An 18844-nucleotide genomic window follows, 5' to 3' on the forward strand; every position below is an offset into this window, starting at 1 on the left:
ATCCTTGGAGATGTCCTAGAAGACACTTTCTTTCACAGGGAGAAAGGAACAACATTTACAACTAATCACCTGAATGGTACCACTGTCTCAGCTGGCCATTTCAATGTTCTGTCTGGAGCCAGTAAGGAAATCACAGAACCGTAGAACAGCTTGGGTTGGAAGGGACCTTAAAGCTCATCTAGTTCCAACTCCTCTGCCATGAGCAGGGACACTTCCCACTAGATCAGGTTGCCCAGGGCCTCATCCAACCTGATCTTGAACACTTTGAGGGATAGGGCAACCACAGTTTCTCTAAGCAAGCGGGTCCACTGCCTCACCACTCACAGAGTGAAGAATTTCCTCCTAACATCTAAACTAAATATACCCTCTTTTAATTTAAAGCCATTCTCCCTCATCCCGTCATTGTCTGCCCGAGCGAAGAGTTGCTCTCCCTTTAACTATCGAAAAGCTGCAATGAGGTCTCCCCGGAGCCTTCTCTTCTTCAGGCTGAACATCCCCAGCTCTCTCAGCCTGTCTTCATTGGAGAGGTGCTCCAGCCCTCTGATCATCTTCGTGGCCCTCCTCTGGACCCAAAATTTCATGTGCAAACGTATACCACAAGCAACTTCACCATTCACCCATTTGAATGTGCACACTTACTCTTCTTAAAAGAAGAAAAGGAAAAAAAAAGGAAAGCAGGTCTTTTATGTTTTAACTAAGCAGAAAAGTAGCCCAGAATAGCTGAGAGAAAGCTTCCTGCTCATAAACCAAGTCTTTCGGTCATCAACGACATCAATTCCTTTGTGGCTGAGAAGAAATGAGAATTAAATAGTCTTCGTGCCCCTAGATCAAAAGTGGAAAAAAGTTAAAACATCTTAAAATAAACCAAATGCACTGCAGAAACTTAATGTTTAAATGACAGAAACATTACACTGAACTGGAACACCCAACTCAAAATCCATTCAACTTCACAAGAGCCCTCCACAGGTTTTCAATGAGTCCTTCATTTTAAACAATGTTAAAAGGTGTAATTACAGTTTTTAAATTCTCACCTTTACTGTAGCTGACACAGAAGAGACATTTCCATACTGGACATGCTTGCGGAGGTGATTACAGATGGCTCGAAGCGTTGGATGGACTTCCACACAAAATTTACATTTGTAACCAACCACTTTCCGCTCTTTAAGTTTTGAAACATCTTCCAGGTGCCCAAAAGCCTATGAGTACACAAGCATAAATCAATTCATATGCTAAAGTGTGCTTTTATATCTCATTTTAAGGAATGCAGACCAGATTTTGCAGCTGAAGGGAAATTATGTTTGATGTGCACATGTCCTGTTTTTGCAAGACTGTAAGGCCAATTTTTGTTGATGTCTATTACTGCCTCTAGAACAAGTGGGCAAGACATCTGTGCAGGAGAGACCTTCAGGTCTTTCATAACAGTGGTTCTCCAGAAGACTATTCAATCTGGCCTGAAACTGCTCTTTCATGACCCCACCACTTCCCCAACAGCTGTGAGGGACTTTTCTGCAGCAACTATATTCCAAATCAAAGCAGAATGAAGGGGGTGAACAAGCAGGAAAAAGAGCACAATTTGGTCTTCCAGTTATGGTGCACTAGTCCAAAGCTTCAGTCATCAGATAGATTCATGTCATGTTAATATTGAGTGCTTTATCAGTAAACACACTGGAAGAAACGAGCTTGAGAAGTAAACTGACGTGTTACTCAGAGGTACTCTTAAAAAGGAGATTGGACATTCTGTGAAGAGCCTGCAACAAAGTACATGGCAGCCTTGCAACAAAAGAACAAGGAACTGTCAGATACAGATGGCCTTCCAGAAGGGTGGGAGGAAAGGAAGGAGATGGAGAAAATACTGAAGGAAGCAGTAGGAAAGCATAGGGTTTCCTACAGAACCTAGGGAGGGGTGGAGGATGAAGGAAAGGATGAGGAAATTAAAGCTGAATGTGTAATTGACTTATGGAGCTCACTGACACACTGAGTCATTCATTAGCCTGTGGTCATTTGGCTGTCAAAGAGAACATGCAAGTGGGCATTAGTAATAGGCAGCCTCTTGGGGTGCAGAAGGGTAGTGTTTTTGTTTCTTTCCCCTAGCAGGGCAGGGAGAAGAGGGAAAGAGACCAGACACAGAGATCCTTACCCTCTCTTGTTTGAAATCTGCAAAAGCACCATCTGCATATTTCTGCTTGCTCAGAAGCTGCTTCCTCCTCTCCTGACGTTTGGCACGCTTCTGGAATTCCTCATTGTGACCATTCAAGTGTGCAGTCAGCTCTGCCGTGCTATGCAATTTCATATCACAGTGCTTGCACTGGTAGACAGCATTCTGAGAGCGGGTGCCACTTCCCAGTATGGTAAAGTCTCTCTTCAAATCCTTGCTGTGGTGGTCAGTGTAATGCATGCACAGCAGCTCCGCTGTGCTGAAGGACAGCTTGAAACATTTTATGCACCTGAAGGGAAGCCACTCAATTTCCTGAGCCTCACTTTCCACCTCAGGCTTCTCAAAGTCATTCCTCTCCTCAGTTGGAGTTGGCTTTTCATGCTCATCGGCATATACAGCAGTGAAGTAACCCCCCAGCTTGCTTGCATGCTGCTTCTTCGGGAAAACACCAGGGTGACGCTTCATGTAGTGGGACACAATACCCTTTTTGCTGAAGGACTGGAAGGAACAAAGCGAGCATTTCTTCTTCTCTACAGCCCTCCTCAGCTCCTCACTTAACTGAGGAGTGTCATCTTTGGGAGGAGATGGAATGATCACTTTATTGGGTTTGTCGCTTACTGTCCTGGAGGCTGCTAAGCAGTGAGTGTAGTAAGCATCAATGTCATGTCTTTTCTGGTAGTGTGCTGCAAGCCCTTTGCGGATAGGGTTGGTGTAGGAACACAAAGCACATTTGAAGAGGTTGTTCTTGCCTTCTGGCTGTGCCCGTACATTGTTATGTTTGATGCGGTAGTGCCTGGCTATCCCCTTCCGGGTAGAGCAGAAATATTTGCAGAGCTGACACCGGAAAACTGTGTGTGACACTAAATGAGAACTGGAGAAATGAGGTGCTGCAACAGAGATTTCTCCAACATCCTCAGCAGCAATTTCTGGGGAGGCCTTGATTTCAGTCACCATGTCTGGCTCCAGTGAAGCAGACACCTTTGGTGGTGATTGAGCAAAAACATCAAATTCAGGTTGATTGTGGTATTTCTCATAGTGAATTTTGAGCTTCTCCAGTGTACCATGGGTATAAGGGCACAGCTTGCACCTGTAAGCACCATAGCCTTGCTTGAAAATCCTGCTCGTCTCTTCCACATCATTCTGAGCAATATCATTTGACTGCTCCACATCATGCACAAAGTCTTCAGCAGTGACCTTTATTGATGGGTGCCGTTTCTGGTAGTGTGTGAGAACACCATGAATACGTGTGTTAATGTATGGGCAATGTCTACACTTATATACAGCCCCTGGGTTAATGTCTATATCCTGAGCAAAATCTGCAGCTTTCACTTTCATGCCAGGATGTTTTTTGCCATAATGTGTCAGAAGGCCATGCAAGTTGTTGTATTCAGACTGGCATACTGTACACTGATATGGAGTAGAGGAGATGGCAGGGTTTGCAGAAGCCAGCTGCACCGTTTTCTCTTGGGAAAGGCTGGGATCATCTGCACACTCTGCATCCTGGTCCATCTGTGACGTTGTTATCTGGTCCTCAGAATCCATCCTGATCCCAGTTTCATCAGGCTGTGTGCCAGACTTCTCAGCAGCATCTTTTTCCTTAATGATATCTAACAGCACAGATTCATCCCCATTCATGGCCCAAGGGTGAAAAGCTTGGTAGTGATTAGTAATATCCCAAATGGAAGATGCTTCAAAAATGCAATCTCTGCATTTGTAGGACTTTGCCTCTGTTGGCATCACTAGGGCAGGAGGGGAAGGATCGGGACCTGCCCAGAGTTTAGTTGCCATGTAAGTATAATCAACATAATGCTCAGGATGTCTCCTTTGGTAATGCACAAGCAAACCACTTGGCTCTGTGTGTGAATAAATGCACCATTCACAGTGATAACCTGCCTCTATCAAGCCATCCAAAAATGCCCATCTGAGAATGGATGTGACTGTAGCTTTCAGCGTTGGGTGATCTTTCTTAATATGCTTCCTCAATGCATAGAAGTAAGGTGAAGTATAGCTACACTGCCTGCACTTGAGGGCTCTCAGCTTTGACTTGTCCCGTTCAGTGCTAGAGGTGTGAGCAGGCACATTGCCAGTTGATTTCTTCTGGCTGCGATCACAAAGGCTTCTAATGGTGGCTGTATGCTGTCTAATCACATCTGCATTAGCTTTGAAGTCACGATGCTTCTTTTGATAATGAATGAGCACACCTTTCACGGTCCTGTTTCCATAATCACAGTGCTGGCAGAAAAACATTTCATTCTCGGGAGGATTCACAGAGGTCTCCGAACCACCTCGGCTCAACTGCTGCATTGACACTGGTGGCCTCTGAATACCAGGTGGCAGCTCACCAGCCCTCATCATTGCTGCAGTGGGAGGTGCCTGCCTGATATATTTGGCAGTGACCTTTATCTCTGGGTGCCTCTTCTGGTAGTGGACAAGCACTCCAACAACTGAGCGGTTGCTGTATGAACAGTGTTTGCAGTAGTAGAGTTCAGTAGCAAGGTCTGGGGGTGGTGGTGGGGGAGGTGGAGGCTGAGAAGCCAAGTTGGACAGTTTTGGGGAGACAGGTGTCCCCATCTCAAAAGACATCTGAGCCAGGGCAGAGCCTCTATCAACAGAGACGACACGCATGGTCTTCTGGATTCTGAAATATGATGCTTTTTCTTCGGGGTGCTTTTTCTGGTAATGAACCAAAACCGAATGCATGTTAGGGCTTGCAAATGAACACACGTCACAGTCATAAACAACCACAGTATTGACGGAAGGTTCCTTCTGATTTTCACATTCAGGACTAAAACTCTTGGCGGCATTTTTGTTAAAGCCAGCTGGCACACCAGCCCCGCGAGCCACGGGGGTGGAGGTTGCCATAGTTTTTGGAGCAGAATTCAAGATCTCTCTCAGTGTCTGAGACTCTGTGTTCAGCCCTTCTTGCTGCTCAACAACATAGCTTGAAAATATCATTGCATTGTTAATTTTCACTGTGGGATGCATTCTTTGGTAATGTGGCATCAGACTTCTAACATTCGGGCTTGTGTAAGAGCAGAAGCGACAGCGGTAGATCAGATCAGAATGATCAAAGTTCAGTACATTCATAGCTTCAGGGTGATGTTCTCCATAATGCTGCTGCAGGTCTTCAAAGTTTGTATAGTCAATATAGCACTCAAGACACCGGTATACTGCACTGTGATCATTGGGATCCAGGATATACCTAAAGCTGAATTTAATATAGGGGTGCATTCGCTGGTAGTGGGTGCTAACACTCCGGGCAGATTTGTTGCTGAAATCACAGTGTTTACAATAGTAAAGCCTGCCAGAGTCATTAAACTCTGCATTCTCATTGTTCTGATCAGTACCATACATGTTTGACTGGCCCCCCAGAACAGAGGCATTAGGGCTCTGATGTTCTTTCATGCTGACAGAAGAATAATAATCTTCCTCATCTTCTGATAAAGTGAGCTCAATCTCTGCTCCATTGGCAGAATTGTAATCATGCTGCAAGCTTCTGAAGTTTGCCTCCTTCTGGGAATCATTAGCCTCTCTTCCCCACATTTGCTGTGGTGCGTAAGAACTGGAAACTTCTATCATTGGTTCTGTTTGCTCTTCTTCTCTGTCTAACTCAACTTCTATCTCCACCTCATTGTCTTCCTCCTCTTCCTCATCATCCTCTACATTAATCACAGCATCTTCTTGCTGTTTGTTCTGGTTGATTTTGCTCTGCAGATTGCTTGCTATTTCGTCAATCCTAGTTCTTTTTTTCACTGGTGAGAGATCTAAAGGGAAATCATTTGACACCTTCCGAGGTGCCTTTGCAACAAAGTTATTTTTAGATGACAGCCCAAGGATCGAGGTCTGGCTCTTCTTCACTGTGCTGGCAGAGGTGTGAGCATCTGCCTCACTCTCTTGTGGTGTGTTGGATGGTGGTCCATCATATTTCGGCAAGTTGTCACAGAATGAGTGCTTGTGCTGCTGATGAACTCTGAGGCCTTTCAAAGTTGTGGTGGAATAGTTGCACATTGTGCACTTGTATGGATGCTGTGAATGGGGCTGGGGTGATTGCTGTTGTTGTTGTTGTTGCTGCTGCTGCTGCTGCTGCTGCACTGGCTCCATCATCCCAGCTGACTTCCTGCCATTTATATTTCCACTCTCATAAGACACAGCACTGTCATTCAAAGAAGAGGCGATGCTTTCGGTCTGAGAGTTCACAGTGTCCCAGTCTGATGTTGTACCTGTATGACATTGCTTGTGGGCGCCAAGCTTTAATGAACTCTTGCAAGTGAAAGGGCATTCGTCACACTTGTACACGGCTGTCTTTCCAGACAGGTGGATGTTCTCAATGTGACGGGAAATGCTTCGGCGGTGCATAGTCAGGAAAGGACAAAAAGGACACTGGAACCTGTTCATATACCTTCTAAAGGGGATCCCCTTTGTTTCCAGGAGTTTGTTGCCATCAGATCCCATCAGCTGCTCTGCGGACATTCCTGTGGTCTGGTGATCCATGGAGTTCAAGCCATTCTCGCTGTCCATTTCATTTAGCTCTTCATCTGAGCTGGAGTCATTTAGCATACTGTTTGTTTCCAGGTCAGCAGAAGAATTTGTCACATCAGCAATTCCATAGCGGGATCTGTCAGACAAATTAACCATGCCTGAGTTGTGAGGTGACTTAGGCTTCATTTGAGGATAAGACACGGAAGAAAACTTGGAAGATGTAGAAGAGTTGGGCCTGATAAGGGAATTGCCCATAGAGCTTCTGAAGTTTGAGACATTAGCGTTTGACATCTCACGTCCTGTCGTATTCATGGACATATAGTTAGAGTTTGGGGAGGCATTCTGGGCACTCTTGTTCTGTACATCAGGTGCACTGGTTCCTTCTTGTTGCTGCCTCAGGCTTGACAGTATTTTTACCATACTGCGGTGCTTCTTCATCATGTGGTCACACCAGCGCTCCCTTCGAGGTGTCTGGTAGCTGCACCATTCACAGCAAAAGTTGCCCCTTGACTTTGTCAGGGGCTTGACCATGGACTCCAAAATGCTCCGCTCCACCACCTCTGCAGGCAGCTCCTTGCAGGGTTCCTGCACTGGCACAGAAGCAGATGTTGATTCAGATATAGCAGTGGCAGCTGTAGGGGGAGTTGAACTCTCTTTCAGGTTGTTTTTGTGATACATTTTCTGGTGCTTAATAATCCTTGCACGCCTGGGTGACTTGTAGGTGCAGAACTGACAACTGAAAACTTTGCCAAACCCTTCATGCATCATGATGTTGTAATTTAAGGAACTAGTGGTTGGTGGCCCCACTGAGCTCCCCCCAGCCTGCGTTCCATGAACCTTGCGTGTGTGCTCTATGAGGAGGTTTTTGGAACGGAAGTAGCGCACACAGAACTTGCACTGGAAAAATTTGTTGGTTGGTTTAGGATTTGGAGCCATATGCTGACCATAGAAAGTCTGGCTCTGGTTATAGTAACTTCCAGTCCCCATCTGACTTGTTGCATTTTGCCCTAAAATGAGAATTAAGGTGAATATATAAATAAATAAAATAAAATACTGAGCCTTTTCTCCACCCACCCTATACGCATAAGAACACAACTGCATCTTGTTCAACTATCAATCACACCAGGGTTCTCTCACTTACTTATGACTTAAGTACACTCTCTACAGACCATATACTCTCTACGCTTATCTATATATCTGGCAACTTTCAGAAAAATGGCCATTGTCCATAATATAGACATATATGTGATATGGTGTAAACTTTGGGATGGACCATTTCCAAAATTATCTTCTTTGGGAAAACAGAAAGCTAGCACACTAATAAGGTTGAAAATTTTGAGGTGGTTCATAGTGGTGAAGAACGATGAAAATCTGACAAACAAAAAGCATTATGAAGAAATACAGTAAAAGCGGCTAATAAAACCACCCTCCACATTTCTACTTACAGGAAGAGCTGTGGTCAGAACCAATATGGCTGAAGCTAGATATCTGCTTTGCTGTCACAGCAATAAGGATAATTGAGTTTTTACAATCACATTAAAAGTATTAACTAATACGTACTAAAATAAGCCACATGTGAAATAGGTGGTTAGAGCTGAGATTTACCTGCTATTTCATCTGCAATCGTAAATTCATCCTTTACGGAAGAAAACTCAACCTCAGTCTGGTTGCTAGCATTCATGGAACCAGACCTTGGCTGGCTAGGGCTTTCCTCTGAGACATCGGTTGGCTGCAGGAAAGCAGTGTGAACATCCTGAATATGAGCTTTAAGGTCTTCATACGATGGAGCTCGAAAATCGCAGCCATCACACTGCAGCACCTCCATGGTTCAAAAACGATCTTTCACATGAGAAAATTCTGCAAGAAAAAGAGAGGGAGAAGAAGAGAGAGGTTTTAAAGCAATGCCATTTTAACAAATTTTGAAATTGGTAATATCATGTTTATAAAGACAGTCATTTCCAGAGATTCCATTTACTGCAGTGTAAAACTCAAGCTGCAGTTACTATATGAAGATGCCTCAGTCTGGATTCACATGAAGTCCTACCTAGGTAGCTCACAAGTTGCTGACTCAACCCTACAGTCAATGTTCTGACAAATGACTACTGACTCAGTGGACTTTGTCCTCTTGGCTTTTCCATTACATAGGACAGGGCTGTTGTTCAGAAGTTTGTCTTGTTCAAAGACCACAAACTGTATGCTACAGAAATAGCATATTACTCCCAAACAGTCATGTACTCGATTTTACAATCAGAAGACAGTGGCTTCTGCCTCTGTGAATCTCACTAACACTTCTTGGAAGTTGAAAAGTATTGCCTGCTTTATCCACCACAGATTAAAAGCCTCTACAGGAAAAAAATCTGCCTTTCTTCTCAATATCCTCTCAGTTCTGAGGTTGATGGAAAACCTAGACAACGCTGCAAGTTGAGATGCAGCCACATGCACTCAAGGTAGTACAGTTTGTTCTACCTTACTTCCACCATGCCTTGCAAGGGCACCTCCATTCTTTGTTAAAATGTTTACTGCTTAATTTGAGTCTGTTCTGGGGACAGAACCTTTGCGAGATAGCAGTCTTTTGGGAAGGCAAGACCTGGAGGATGAGTGAGACAGCAAAGGAAATAGGAATTTTGCAAAAGTACAATGGACGTATGAGTAACAAAGACCTTCCTCAGAAACATCATGGCTTCTTTGATTTATCCAAATGCTCTACATATCTTGAAGTACCAAGTAACACAAGATATGGCAATGTGAATTATGGAAGTTTGGTGTGTGAGCAACTAACCCTGCTTCAGAGAGTTGCATATTTATGCATTGCCATGAAGGAGAGGAGACACAAAACACAAGCAAGACAAAAGCCTTAGACTTTCCTACTCCGTGCAGTATTTAGACAGAAGAGCAACTTTTCTATATCAATAAAAGAATTACTTGTTTAAGCTTCCACATGCTGTGCTGGTACAGCGATAATCTGGGCAGTCCAGAGGTCCAGTATACAAGGGCTGCCTCAAAAGCTGAAAATTCCACGTTTTTTATACATAAAGTACAAAGCTACTTCTACAGTGAGAAGAATGCTCCAAAACATTAGTGAAATGAAATTAGAGAGGATACTGCATCAGGATTTTATATGAAAGAATGCTTCTTCTAATAGCCTGCTAAAATAAACTTCTAGCAAGTCAAATTCTGGACAGTGAGCACACAGGCTCTCCACATATTTACCTACATTATTTTGCAGGCTGCACTGTGTCCTTTCTCTTCCAACCCCCCTCTCTCCCTCCCACCACCAATAAAGAAAATGAACGCTGTACCAGCTCCTTTTCGGCTAACAAAGTTACAATAATCGAGATACTCAAGCTTTTATGTACAAGCACCAGACCAAATTGTGTGGAAGAGCTTGCTATCTGCTCTGGATCAAATTACAGCAGTGAGTGAAGCCCCACCCCACGTCTCCTTTAGCACAGTCCATTAGACCTGAAAACAAATTTTTCCATGGAGCAGACGACTCCTGCATTTAGAGCACTTCACAGAAAAGCAGATCATCTAGTTTTCACTACCCATCCCCCAAGCTTAGTCCTTTCATCTCAGCCAAACAAGCCACAGCTCTGCTGAATGTGTTTATCACACTTTCAAGAGATATGAGCCCCTGCGTCACTGAAGCTTTAAGACTCACTAAGCTGCCCTAGTCCTCTGAGCTTTGGGAGCAGCCATTTTAGCTCAGACAACTCCTGCACTGAGAGGCTCAGAGCTTCTCGCCCGTGCGCAACATGGCCTCACTTATCTCAGCTTCATCTCCAGCACACCAGGGTTTTTCTTTTTTTTTTTTCCTTTTTTTTTTTTTTCCTCCTCCTTCTTGGGTCACGCTTGAAAAATCAGCACCAGCAGAACACACCTCCCCTACTCCTGCGTGACTTGCACCCCAAACCATGTCACTGGTGTCCCCCTGCACTGCCCAAGCAGCACCTTCTCTCCCTGAGCAGATCGCCGGCAAGCATCTCCTAGGGTTGGTTCCCCTGTCCCATGGATGACAAATGTGATGATTCAATCCAGAAACACAGCATTACAGCATCAAGACACTGGTCCAAGCTGTCCTACAGAGGCAACACAGAGCCGAGCCTCCCAGGAGGAGGCGGGGTTGGGGGGGGAGGCAGGCGGGGGGCCTCCAGCCTGCCCTGTCCCTGGGGAGCCCTCCTGCTCAGCGCAGAAGACACACCACCCCACTCCCCTGCCAGATTCCAAAGTCTAATGACCTTTGTTAATCACCAGCCAGCCTGTCTGCATCAGCAAACCCTGCCAGCAGACACACCCTTCAACACAAAGGCTGTAGCTATGCCTTTTAAGAGAGGTTCTCTGAAAGCTCCATTGTGTAGAAGAGAGGAAAAACAACACACACACACACGCACAAATCCATCCCCCCCCCCCCCCCCCCCCCCCGCCCCCCAGCCCCCAAAATCTTCAGACCCTTTAGAAACACCACCACGAAACGCTTTCAGCTGTCTCTTTCAGAAACTTCAGGACAGCTTACAAAATAGAAAAAACAGGGAGGGCAAACCTGAAGTTCTGAAAAAAATGTAACTCTGGCAGCTTCAAGAGGTTAAAAACACCACCATCCCCACCTCCAGCAGTCACATTTCTTTCACGAGCTGACAACCAGAGAAGGTATCCTCAAGGATGCTTGCTGTTGTCTAGACGATCTTAGATGAACAACAGCAACTTTCTGCTACAAATCAGAAGAATGAGTTGGAAGATCATGAACAACTGCTGATTACAAAACCTGATGGGGTCTTTCTCATGGGTTCTAGCTTTAATGTCTGCAGGATCTCTATCGCAAAGGTAGTACCAAGTCATAGAAGAGGTTAATTTTACTGCAGCTGAGAGGAACAAACATCAGGTACAGCTGCATGGACTTCAATTTTATGTTTTCATCAAGCATCAGGCTGAAAGCAGGATGAAGCATTTTATACAGAATTCTGCCCTACTATTTCCACTTTTTTCCTTAAAATTCAGACATTTCACAAAAGCAAGAAAAACACAGTGCTAGTTTGAGCTCATATATCAAAAGAAACTGAAACACAATGTGTGTCTTTCTGTCTTCTTTATTGTCTGCATGGAATACAGAAGAGAGATCCACCTAGCCACCAGTGAAGAGCATTTTCACTGCAACACTTTCCATACATACAAACAATACTACTTTCTATATTTTTCTTTAAAAAGAAAAAAAAAAAAAACCTACAGTCCTTAACCCTTAAATTTTTGAACAGCACAATAAAAAATGTAAGGGGGAACAGAGGTGGATTGTGAAGGGTATTACCAAATCCATTAACTCAAAAGCAGAACAGGAAGCCTGGAAAGAAAACAAACAAACAAACAAACCAACAAAACAAACAAAAATAAGCAAACAACCACCATGAAATGAATCCATAAATCCCACAAGCCCTCTAACATATTCACAACCAATCTCTTGAGACCACATTGCCCACAGATAATGTGACTTCTAAAATACCCATACTAATGTGATGATAACCTCACCAGATTATTAAAATCCCATTGTCTGGCTAATTTTCATTTACAACCTCTTCTTAAAATATATGGCTTTAATGCTGAATACGGAGAAGAGGTATTCTTATTTCCCTTATGAGTGAAAAGCTTCCAAAACACTGAGCTCAAGAGATTCTCAAAGTTTTCATAGTTTTAAAGACCCAAGCTAAGCTTTCAAATTGTCTTTGACATACTTCTCTACGCTCCTGAACATGTAAGGAGAACATCAGAGAGACAGTTGCATTAGATTTCTAGGTTTTTAAAAATCCAAAACAAAAGATAATTGTGCTTGTTGAACAACAGTCATTACAGAATTTGGCAGCAGCCAAAGTAGTACAAATCATTATGTTTAAGTTTGGTTTTAAAGCTTCAAAATACAAAATTAATTGTGAAGCCCAAGGCACTGACCTCAAAATTGAGCTTCTGTGGTTGACTACCCATCCGTTATATTTTGAGATGGAGTCAGCGCTGCTTCTAGAAGTTAAGAATATGCACATACACAACCACAGCTGAAAAGGTCACTTAGACCACACACACTATCTGAACTTCCACCTCAATATTTTTAACATTGCACTTAAAATAAAGAAATCTCCAGTTTTCCAAGCCTTTCCATACTCTGATGATCAGACGCATCTTAATCCCTACCTCACACATGCAGGTTGCACTCAACGGTTTTCACTTTACTCATTGCCAAAGGTGAAGCTGAAACGGAGCAATCCTGGCGTTACACACATGGCTCCAGAGGCAACAACGCTGCCCAAGCCTGTTTCCACTTTACAAAGCTACCCTGGAGGCACAGACTGTGTCAGGGCCCTGAGGGCACCCACAAGCTTTGCTGTCCCTGCCTGGCCCCGTGGGCCTCCCCCTAACTGCCCACAGCCTAGGACCCCATTTCAGCCCTGCTCAGGCCTTCACCACCTTGCCCATGGCCCAGGATCCCCCCGTGGCCCTCATGCCTGCCCAGTGAGAGCAAGGCGGGTCCCCAGCTGTCGCCAGCTCTGCCCTGAGACCAGCCCTGTCCCCAGTGAGGTGCCTGGTGCCGGGGTGCTGGGACAGGCCTGGCTGCCAGGCCCTGCGCTGCGGTTCGGGGGGGGCGCCTCCATGGCACCTGCTCATGTCAAAGCGTCTCAGCGTAAACAAAACATCGTCGCAGAGGCTGGAGTCATGCATCAGGGTGATCTTTTTCCTTGAAAACATGCAGGAAGCTTCAGCATTGGTCTACTCTTCCCTCACCACTATTTTTTTTTTCCTGTTGGAGATTAGTCCACCAGAAATGAACTATCAGACAGTAAAGCAATGTGATTAGCATGTAACTAATCAGAGACACGGTTTTCAAGAATCCCATGGATAACACCACAGGCCAGGCAATTTTCCCTGCTGCAGAAGCTGGGGTTTCAGGAGGAACCAGTACCTACAGGCCTGGTGGGTTCTCAGAGGCATTGCTTGGGCTCCTGTCAGTGCTTGCTTAAGCTCACATACCACTAAGATGGTCTGATGACCTCAGGTTTGGGGCTTTTTCCTTTTTTAAAAGCAACGAACAAACAGCAACAACAAAAACAAAACCTTTTTATAACACAGGATTGCAATGGGGAAAACAGGCAAAACAAGTAAAATCACAGGAACGGTGCAAAATTTGAGGAACTGGAAACCTGAAGACTGTTCAAAGTGGAGGGAGACAGCCTCATTTTTCATTTATGAGAAAACATAATTAGTGAGGAACTCCATGAGTAAATTCAATTCTCAGCTAAAGTCTGGCAAACCCACTCAACCCATGGGTCTTTTTCAATGACTATATACCATTCAAACTATGGGGATTCTTGGTCCTCCAAGGCTTGACTTTGGAGCCATGCATCCAAAGTCATATAAAAATAAACTGAATTGAAACACTGGTTCCTTTCCCCCCCCCCCCCCCCTTTTTTTTTTTTTTTTTTTTCCCTTGAGGGGAAGAGGGGAGATAGGATGTTTGATAGAACTGGACATTGATAGGACTCTATGGGTTGGGTTGCAACTGTCCACTCACATATGGTTAATTCATGGTTCCTATTTTCATGTAAAGTACTTATGGTAAAATATGATCACCAGATATAGGTTTTATTGTCAAAATTTCCATTCTGATATCCAGTTTGGGGCCATTTATAACATTTTGAAACTCAACAGTTATACCCTTGAGAGTAATATGTTATCTGAGATATGTGATCCTTATTCCTGTTGCCCATTTCTTCCAGGAAATATTTTACCAGTTTGTTCTAGTTTATTGACCAACAAGGAAATTTATAGCATATTACAATATAAGATGTTGTCAAAGTTTTTGGAAAGAAACTTCTATTAGAGATGCATTACAACTCAACAATAAAAATGATCTAAACTGAGAAGAGACAGACCCACCCCCTGGAAGACTGCTTGAACTTCAGGTGAGTTCCAGGTTGGATTCCTTCTTTGCACAATATACATCAAACTTGTCAAAAGTCTCCCTATCGCAGAAAACAGGATGACCAACTTGTTCACCCCTATGAAGTCACCATTTGCTTCAGTTGCATCTCTGTACTTCAATGCAAGCATTCATTTAACATACAAGATACCATACTATGGGTCACTGTAAAGCTACAGCATAGCTTGCAAAATCTTCAACACTAGAGGAAATATAAACCACATTACTCTTAAAACTTGTGAAAGAGCAGCTACACAGTGCTGGTAGCTGCCCAGGAACATAGATGGCTTTTTTAGTTCTAGAGAACAATGATTCACAGAACTTCTGGTTATTTTTCCTGAAGAACTCAATAGGTAAACACATAAATGACCTGAAGCAGGTCCATCAGGATCAGTTCAGCCAGTTCCCCAAGACTATGACTTAAAAAAAAAAAAAAAAAAAAAAAAAAGGATTGGAACATGATGTCAGTTTTAGCAATGTATCAATGAAAAAGACTGCAGTCCCCAGCCTCAAGCAGACACAGCAACTGATAATTATCTCACTGCAAAAAAAAAAACCCACAAACTTCCCCTGCAGGGAATACAAAATTCAAGGATCATAGAATAATTAAGGTTGGAAAAGACCTCCAAGATCATCTGGTCCAACCATCACCCTACTACCAATGTCACCCACTAAACCATGTCTCTAAGCACGAAGTCCAACCTTTACTTAAACACTCCCAATGACGGTGACTCCACCACTTCCCCGGGCAACCCGTTCCAATGCCTGACTACTATTTCTAAGAAATATCTCCTCATTTCCAACCTGAACCTCTCCTGGCACAACTTGAGGCTGCGCCCTCTAGTCCTATCACTAGTTACCTGCGAGAAGAGGCTAACCCCCAGCTGCCCACACCTTCCTTTCAGGTAGCTGCAGAGAGCAATAAGGTCTCCCCTGAGCCTCCTCTTCTCCAGACTAAAAGACCCCAGTTCCCTCATCCACTCCTCACAGGACTCGTGTTCCAGGCCCTTCACCAGCTTCGTAGCCCTTCTCTGGACATGCTCCAGGGCCTCGATATCTTTCTTGTACTGAGGGCCCAAAACTGAACACAGCATTCAAGGTGCAGACTCACCAGAGCTGAGTACAGGGGGACGATCACCTCCCTGGTCCTGCTGGCCATACTATTCCTGATACAAGCCAGGATGCCGTTGGCCTTCTTAGCCACCTGGGCACACTGCCGGCTCATGTTCAGGTGACCGTTGATCAACACCCCCAGATCCTTTTCCTCTGCACAGCTTTCCAGCCGCTCTCCGCCAAGCCTGTAGCATTGCATGGGGTTGTTGTGGCCAAAGTGCAGGACTCAGCACTTAGCCATGTTGAACCTCATCCCACTGGCCTCTGCCCACCGACCCATCCTGTCCAGGTCCCTCTGCAGGGCCTTCCTACCTTCTGACATATTGACTCTTCCCTGCAACTTGGTGGATGGAACACTTCATCCTAAACCCAGATGTTCTTTACAATAAAATCAAATAAATTTTTTTTTTTGAGCCATGAGGTGCATATAAGTTACCTAAATGCTGATCAGTCAATTTGAAGTTCTCACAAATAACTTCTCTTACTTTTTCTTTGGTATCCTATTTGCTCTTTGGTATAAATATATATCTGTTCTTTTGGGGGAAAAAAAAAAAAAAAAAACAGACACGTAAGTGCCTGAAGGCTACTTTCACATTTTTATTTGAAAAGCAGATTGTAAATATGATGGCACTACTTAACTAAAAGAAAAATTAAGAAAGCATCTTCCAAATGTACATCTTCTCTGCCTGACAGTTAGCTGTCAAGCATTATGTGATACAGAGCATGGGCAACTGAGGTGCAGGATGAAAAACTTCAGGACTATGAGAACGCTCTCAAATATTAAATTCTTTTGCTCCAAACATGACTAGGATGTATTTTTCTCATCTTCTAAATTATCTTCATGGAAAGTTATTAATCCATACAGAAATCATGGCTCTAAATGTATGTTCAAGGCTTAACAACTAATGGTCAGAGTAGAACTTTTTCTTTATTACGTATGTCAGTTACTCCATTTACTGTACAAAAGTAGTTGTGGAGGTTCAAGTATAGACACAGTTTTGTCAGCTTTTCCTTTGGTTCACCAGATTCAATAAACAGTATACTGCCCTGGCTACATGTTTCACAAAGATGCAGCAACTATGCTAGGGGAGGAGGTCATTCTGATCAGATATGCTCCTTCTTTTCCACAGAATGAATTTAGTTTCCTTTCTGACCAGGAAGAGAAGAAGAGGAAAATAAAACACACACGCAAAATGCAGTAAACCATTTTCCCAGTCAAAACTTTCAAGGAAAATATGTATTTCAAACCTGAAGTTAATCTAATACAAAATTAAAAAAAAATTATTATTAAAAAATATATATATATATATGGAACAGCACAGAGCAAAACTGTAGAGCACAAATGAGGTGTGCTGCTTGGTTCCCATACTAAATGATCACAGGAAGTGAGCTGCCACCCACCTCAGTGACACCCACCTCAGTGACACAACCCAAACTCTCAACACTGTTCTGCATAGATGTCTGGTCAAAAGGCAATTGGGCTGGCCCACCTAAGAGAACAGATACCAGAGCAAATCAATTTTGGTTTTGTACCCTGCTCCTCATTGCTCCACACAAGGCATAGTGCAAGTTGAAAGCAGTGGGTCTGGAGTTTCTTATTTTGAGCCAAGTGTATATTGTTAATTACTGCAAGAAATCCAGTTCCTGTGATGTGAGAAGTGGACTCTCCTGTGTACATGGACTTGGGAGAGGAAGATGTCAGTAGGTGGTGCTGAAGAACACAGCAGTGCTCTGCCTGGGTACTCCAGAGACAACCCAATTCCTTCTCATGCATTGCAAATAATATCTTCCAACAGCTCTTTACACAAAGGGTGCATTACCAGCCTCACCCTCATAGGAGCAGGGGGAGGAGCAGACTCCTCAGCCTGGCATAACCCCAGCAAAGATCTCTTTCTTGCCAAGGAAAGTCAGACCTGTTATAAATGGTGTCCTGACAGTAGCAAATCAGATATGACAAATTCAACCACATACCCTGCTACACCATGAACTGAAGAGGGAAAGAGCAGAGCTGTGGCTGAAGACAAAAAAGATTATGTCCTGATGGCCATCTGCCCTTAAATGAACCCTTAAACAGCCTTGCCTAGCCTGTACTGCCTTTAAAAGCAATCTTGCCATTCACCCAAAGTACATACTCCACTGCACGCTCTGATCACTTACAGTGCTGTGGCTGATGAGTTGCAAGCATGCTATAAAGAGAACTGATCTTAGTTTGCAAAGAGCATGGTGTTTTTACAAAGACTAAATACAGCTTAAAAACTGGTGACAGTGATAAGCTATGGGAACACATGAACTGCTGGATTATTTAGAGGCCACAGAATTTTAATCCTGGAGATCTGAGATTAGACTGGCCAACACAGTTGGTTTAAAACATGAGCAGGTACTCAGTGAAGTCACAGAGGTAGAAACCAAGTCACTAGCACTCATAAAGTACCAATGACAAGAGTAAAGCAATGTTTTGGAACTGCTACAGAAGTCGTCAAGATGGTAAAATTAAGAGAGATCATCATCTTGTAAGGCAGATTTGAAAAGCTGCTTCTCTGGACACACCTTTCAGCCACAGGTTCAAACACCACAGATCATTTCCAAAATCCAGTGCCCAGTTAGGTAGAAATACAAGACTCCCTAAATAAGAGAAATTCACAGGACAGTTGGGAACCCAAAAAAAAAAAAAAATTGCTGCATGGATCAGATCCAAGAAAGCAAAAGGCCATTGCCTGCTTTCATCACCAACATGGGTTCAGCTTAGTAAGAACCCTGGGGACGACACAGTCATCTCTCTCAATCTGTCCTGAGATCCTACATGTTCCAGATGTAACCAGTCCTCTTTCAAAGGGTACATGCAGACAGCATATAGACAGGATGAAAAAGGGCATTCAGAAGAACAGTTTTAACCCTGTAAAACCAAACATCAGAAGTCATGTTCTGTACCAGCAAAGTTGAGTAGAATAGCACCATCATCTCATGCAAACCCAAACCCATCTCATGCATGAATATAATTATAAAGCAGGATTTGTGGCTGAAATCCTACTGGAGAACAAGAACACACTGATTAGCAAAGTCTAAATATTGTTCTGTGTTCCCAGTAGACTCCTCAGAAAATCTTGTTTGAGGAGCTAGCTCCACTGACAACCTGGCTGCTTTAC

The 18844-nt window shown here is 43.7% G+C and overlaps 1 protein-coding gene across 1 annotated transcript in view; it reads right to left on the minus strand.

Annotated features, from left to right (window-relative positions):
* Positions 1-18844, minus strand: part of ZNF462 (zinc finger protein 462) — a 93944-nt gene that overhangs the window by 46008 nt on the left and 29092 nt on the right. Inside the window, exons 2-4 of the mRNA XM_035570960.1 lie at positions 8240-8491; positions 2138-7641; positions 1032-1196 (exon numbers count right to left, since the gene is read on the minus strand). Coding sequence (XP_035426853.1) covers positions 1032-1196; positions 2138-7641; positions 8240-8459 — 5889 coding nt within the window. The 5' untranslated portion in view covers positions 8460-8491. The remainder of the gene's footprint in view (positions 1-1031; positions 1197-2137; positions 7642-8239; positions 8492-18844) is intronic.

Source organism: Cygnus atratus, chromosome Z (assembly GCF_013377495.2).
Source record: "Cygnus atratus isolate AKBS03 ecotype Queensland, Australia chromosome Z, CAtr_DNAZoo_HiC_assembly, whole genome shotgun sequence".
NCBI lineage: Eukaryota > Metazoa > Chordata > Aves > Anseriformes > Anatidae > Cygnus > Cygnus atratus.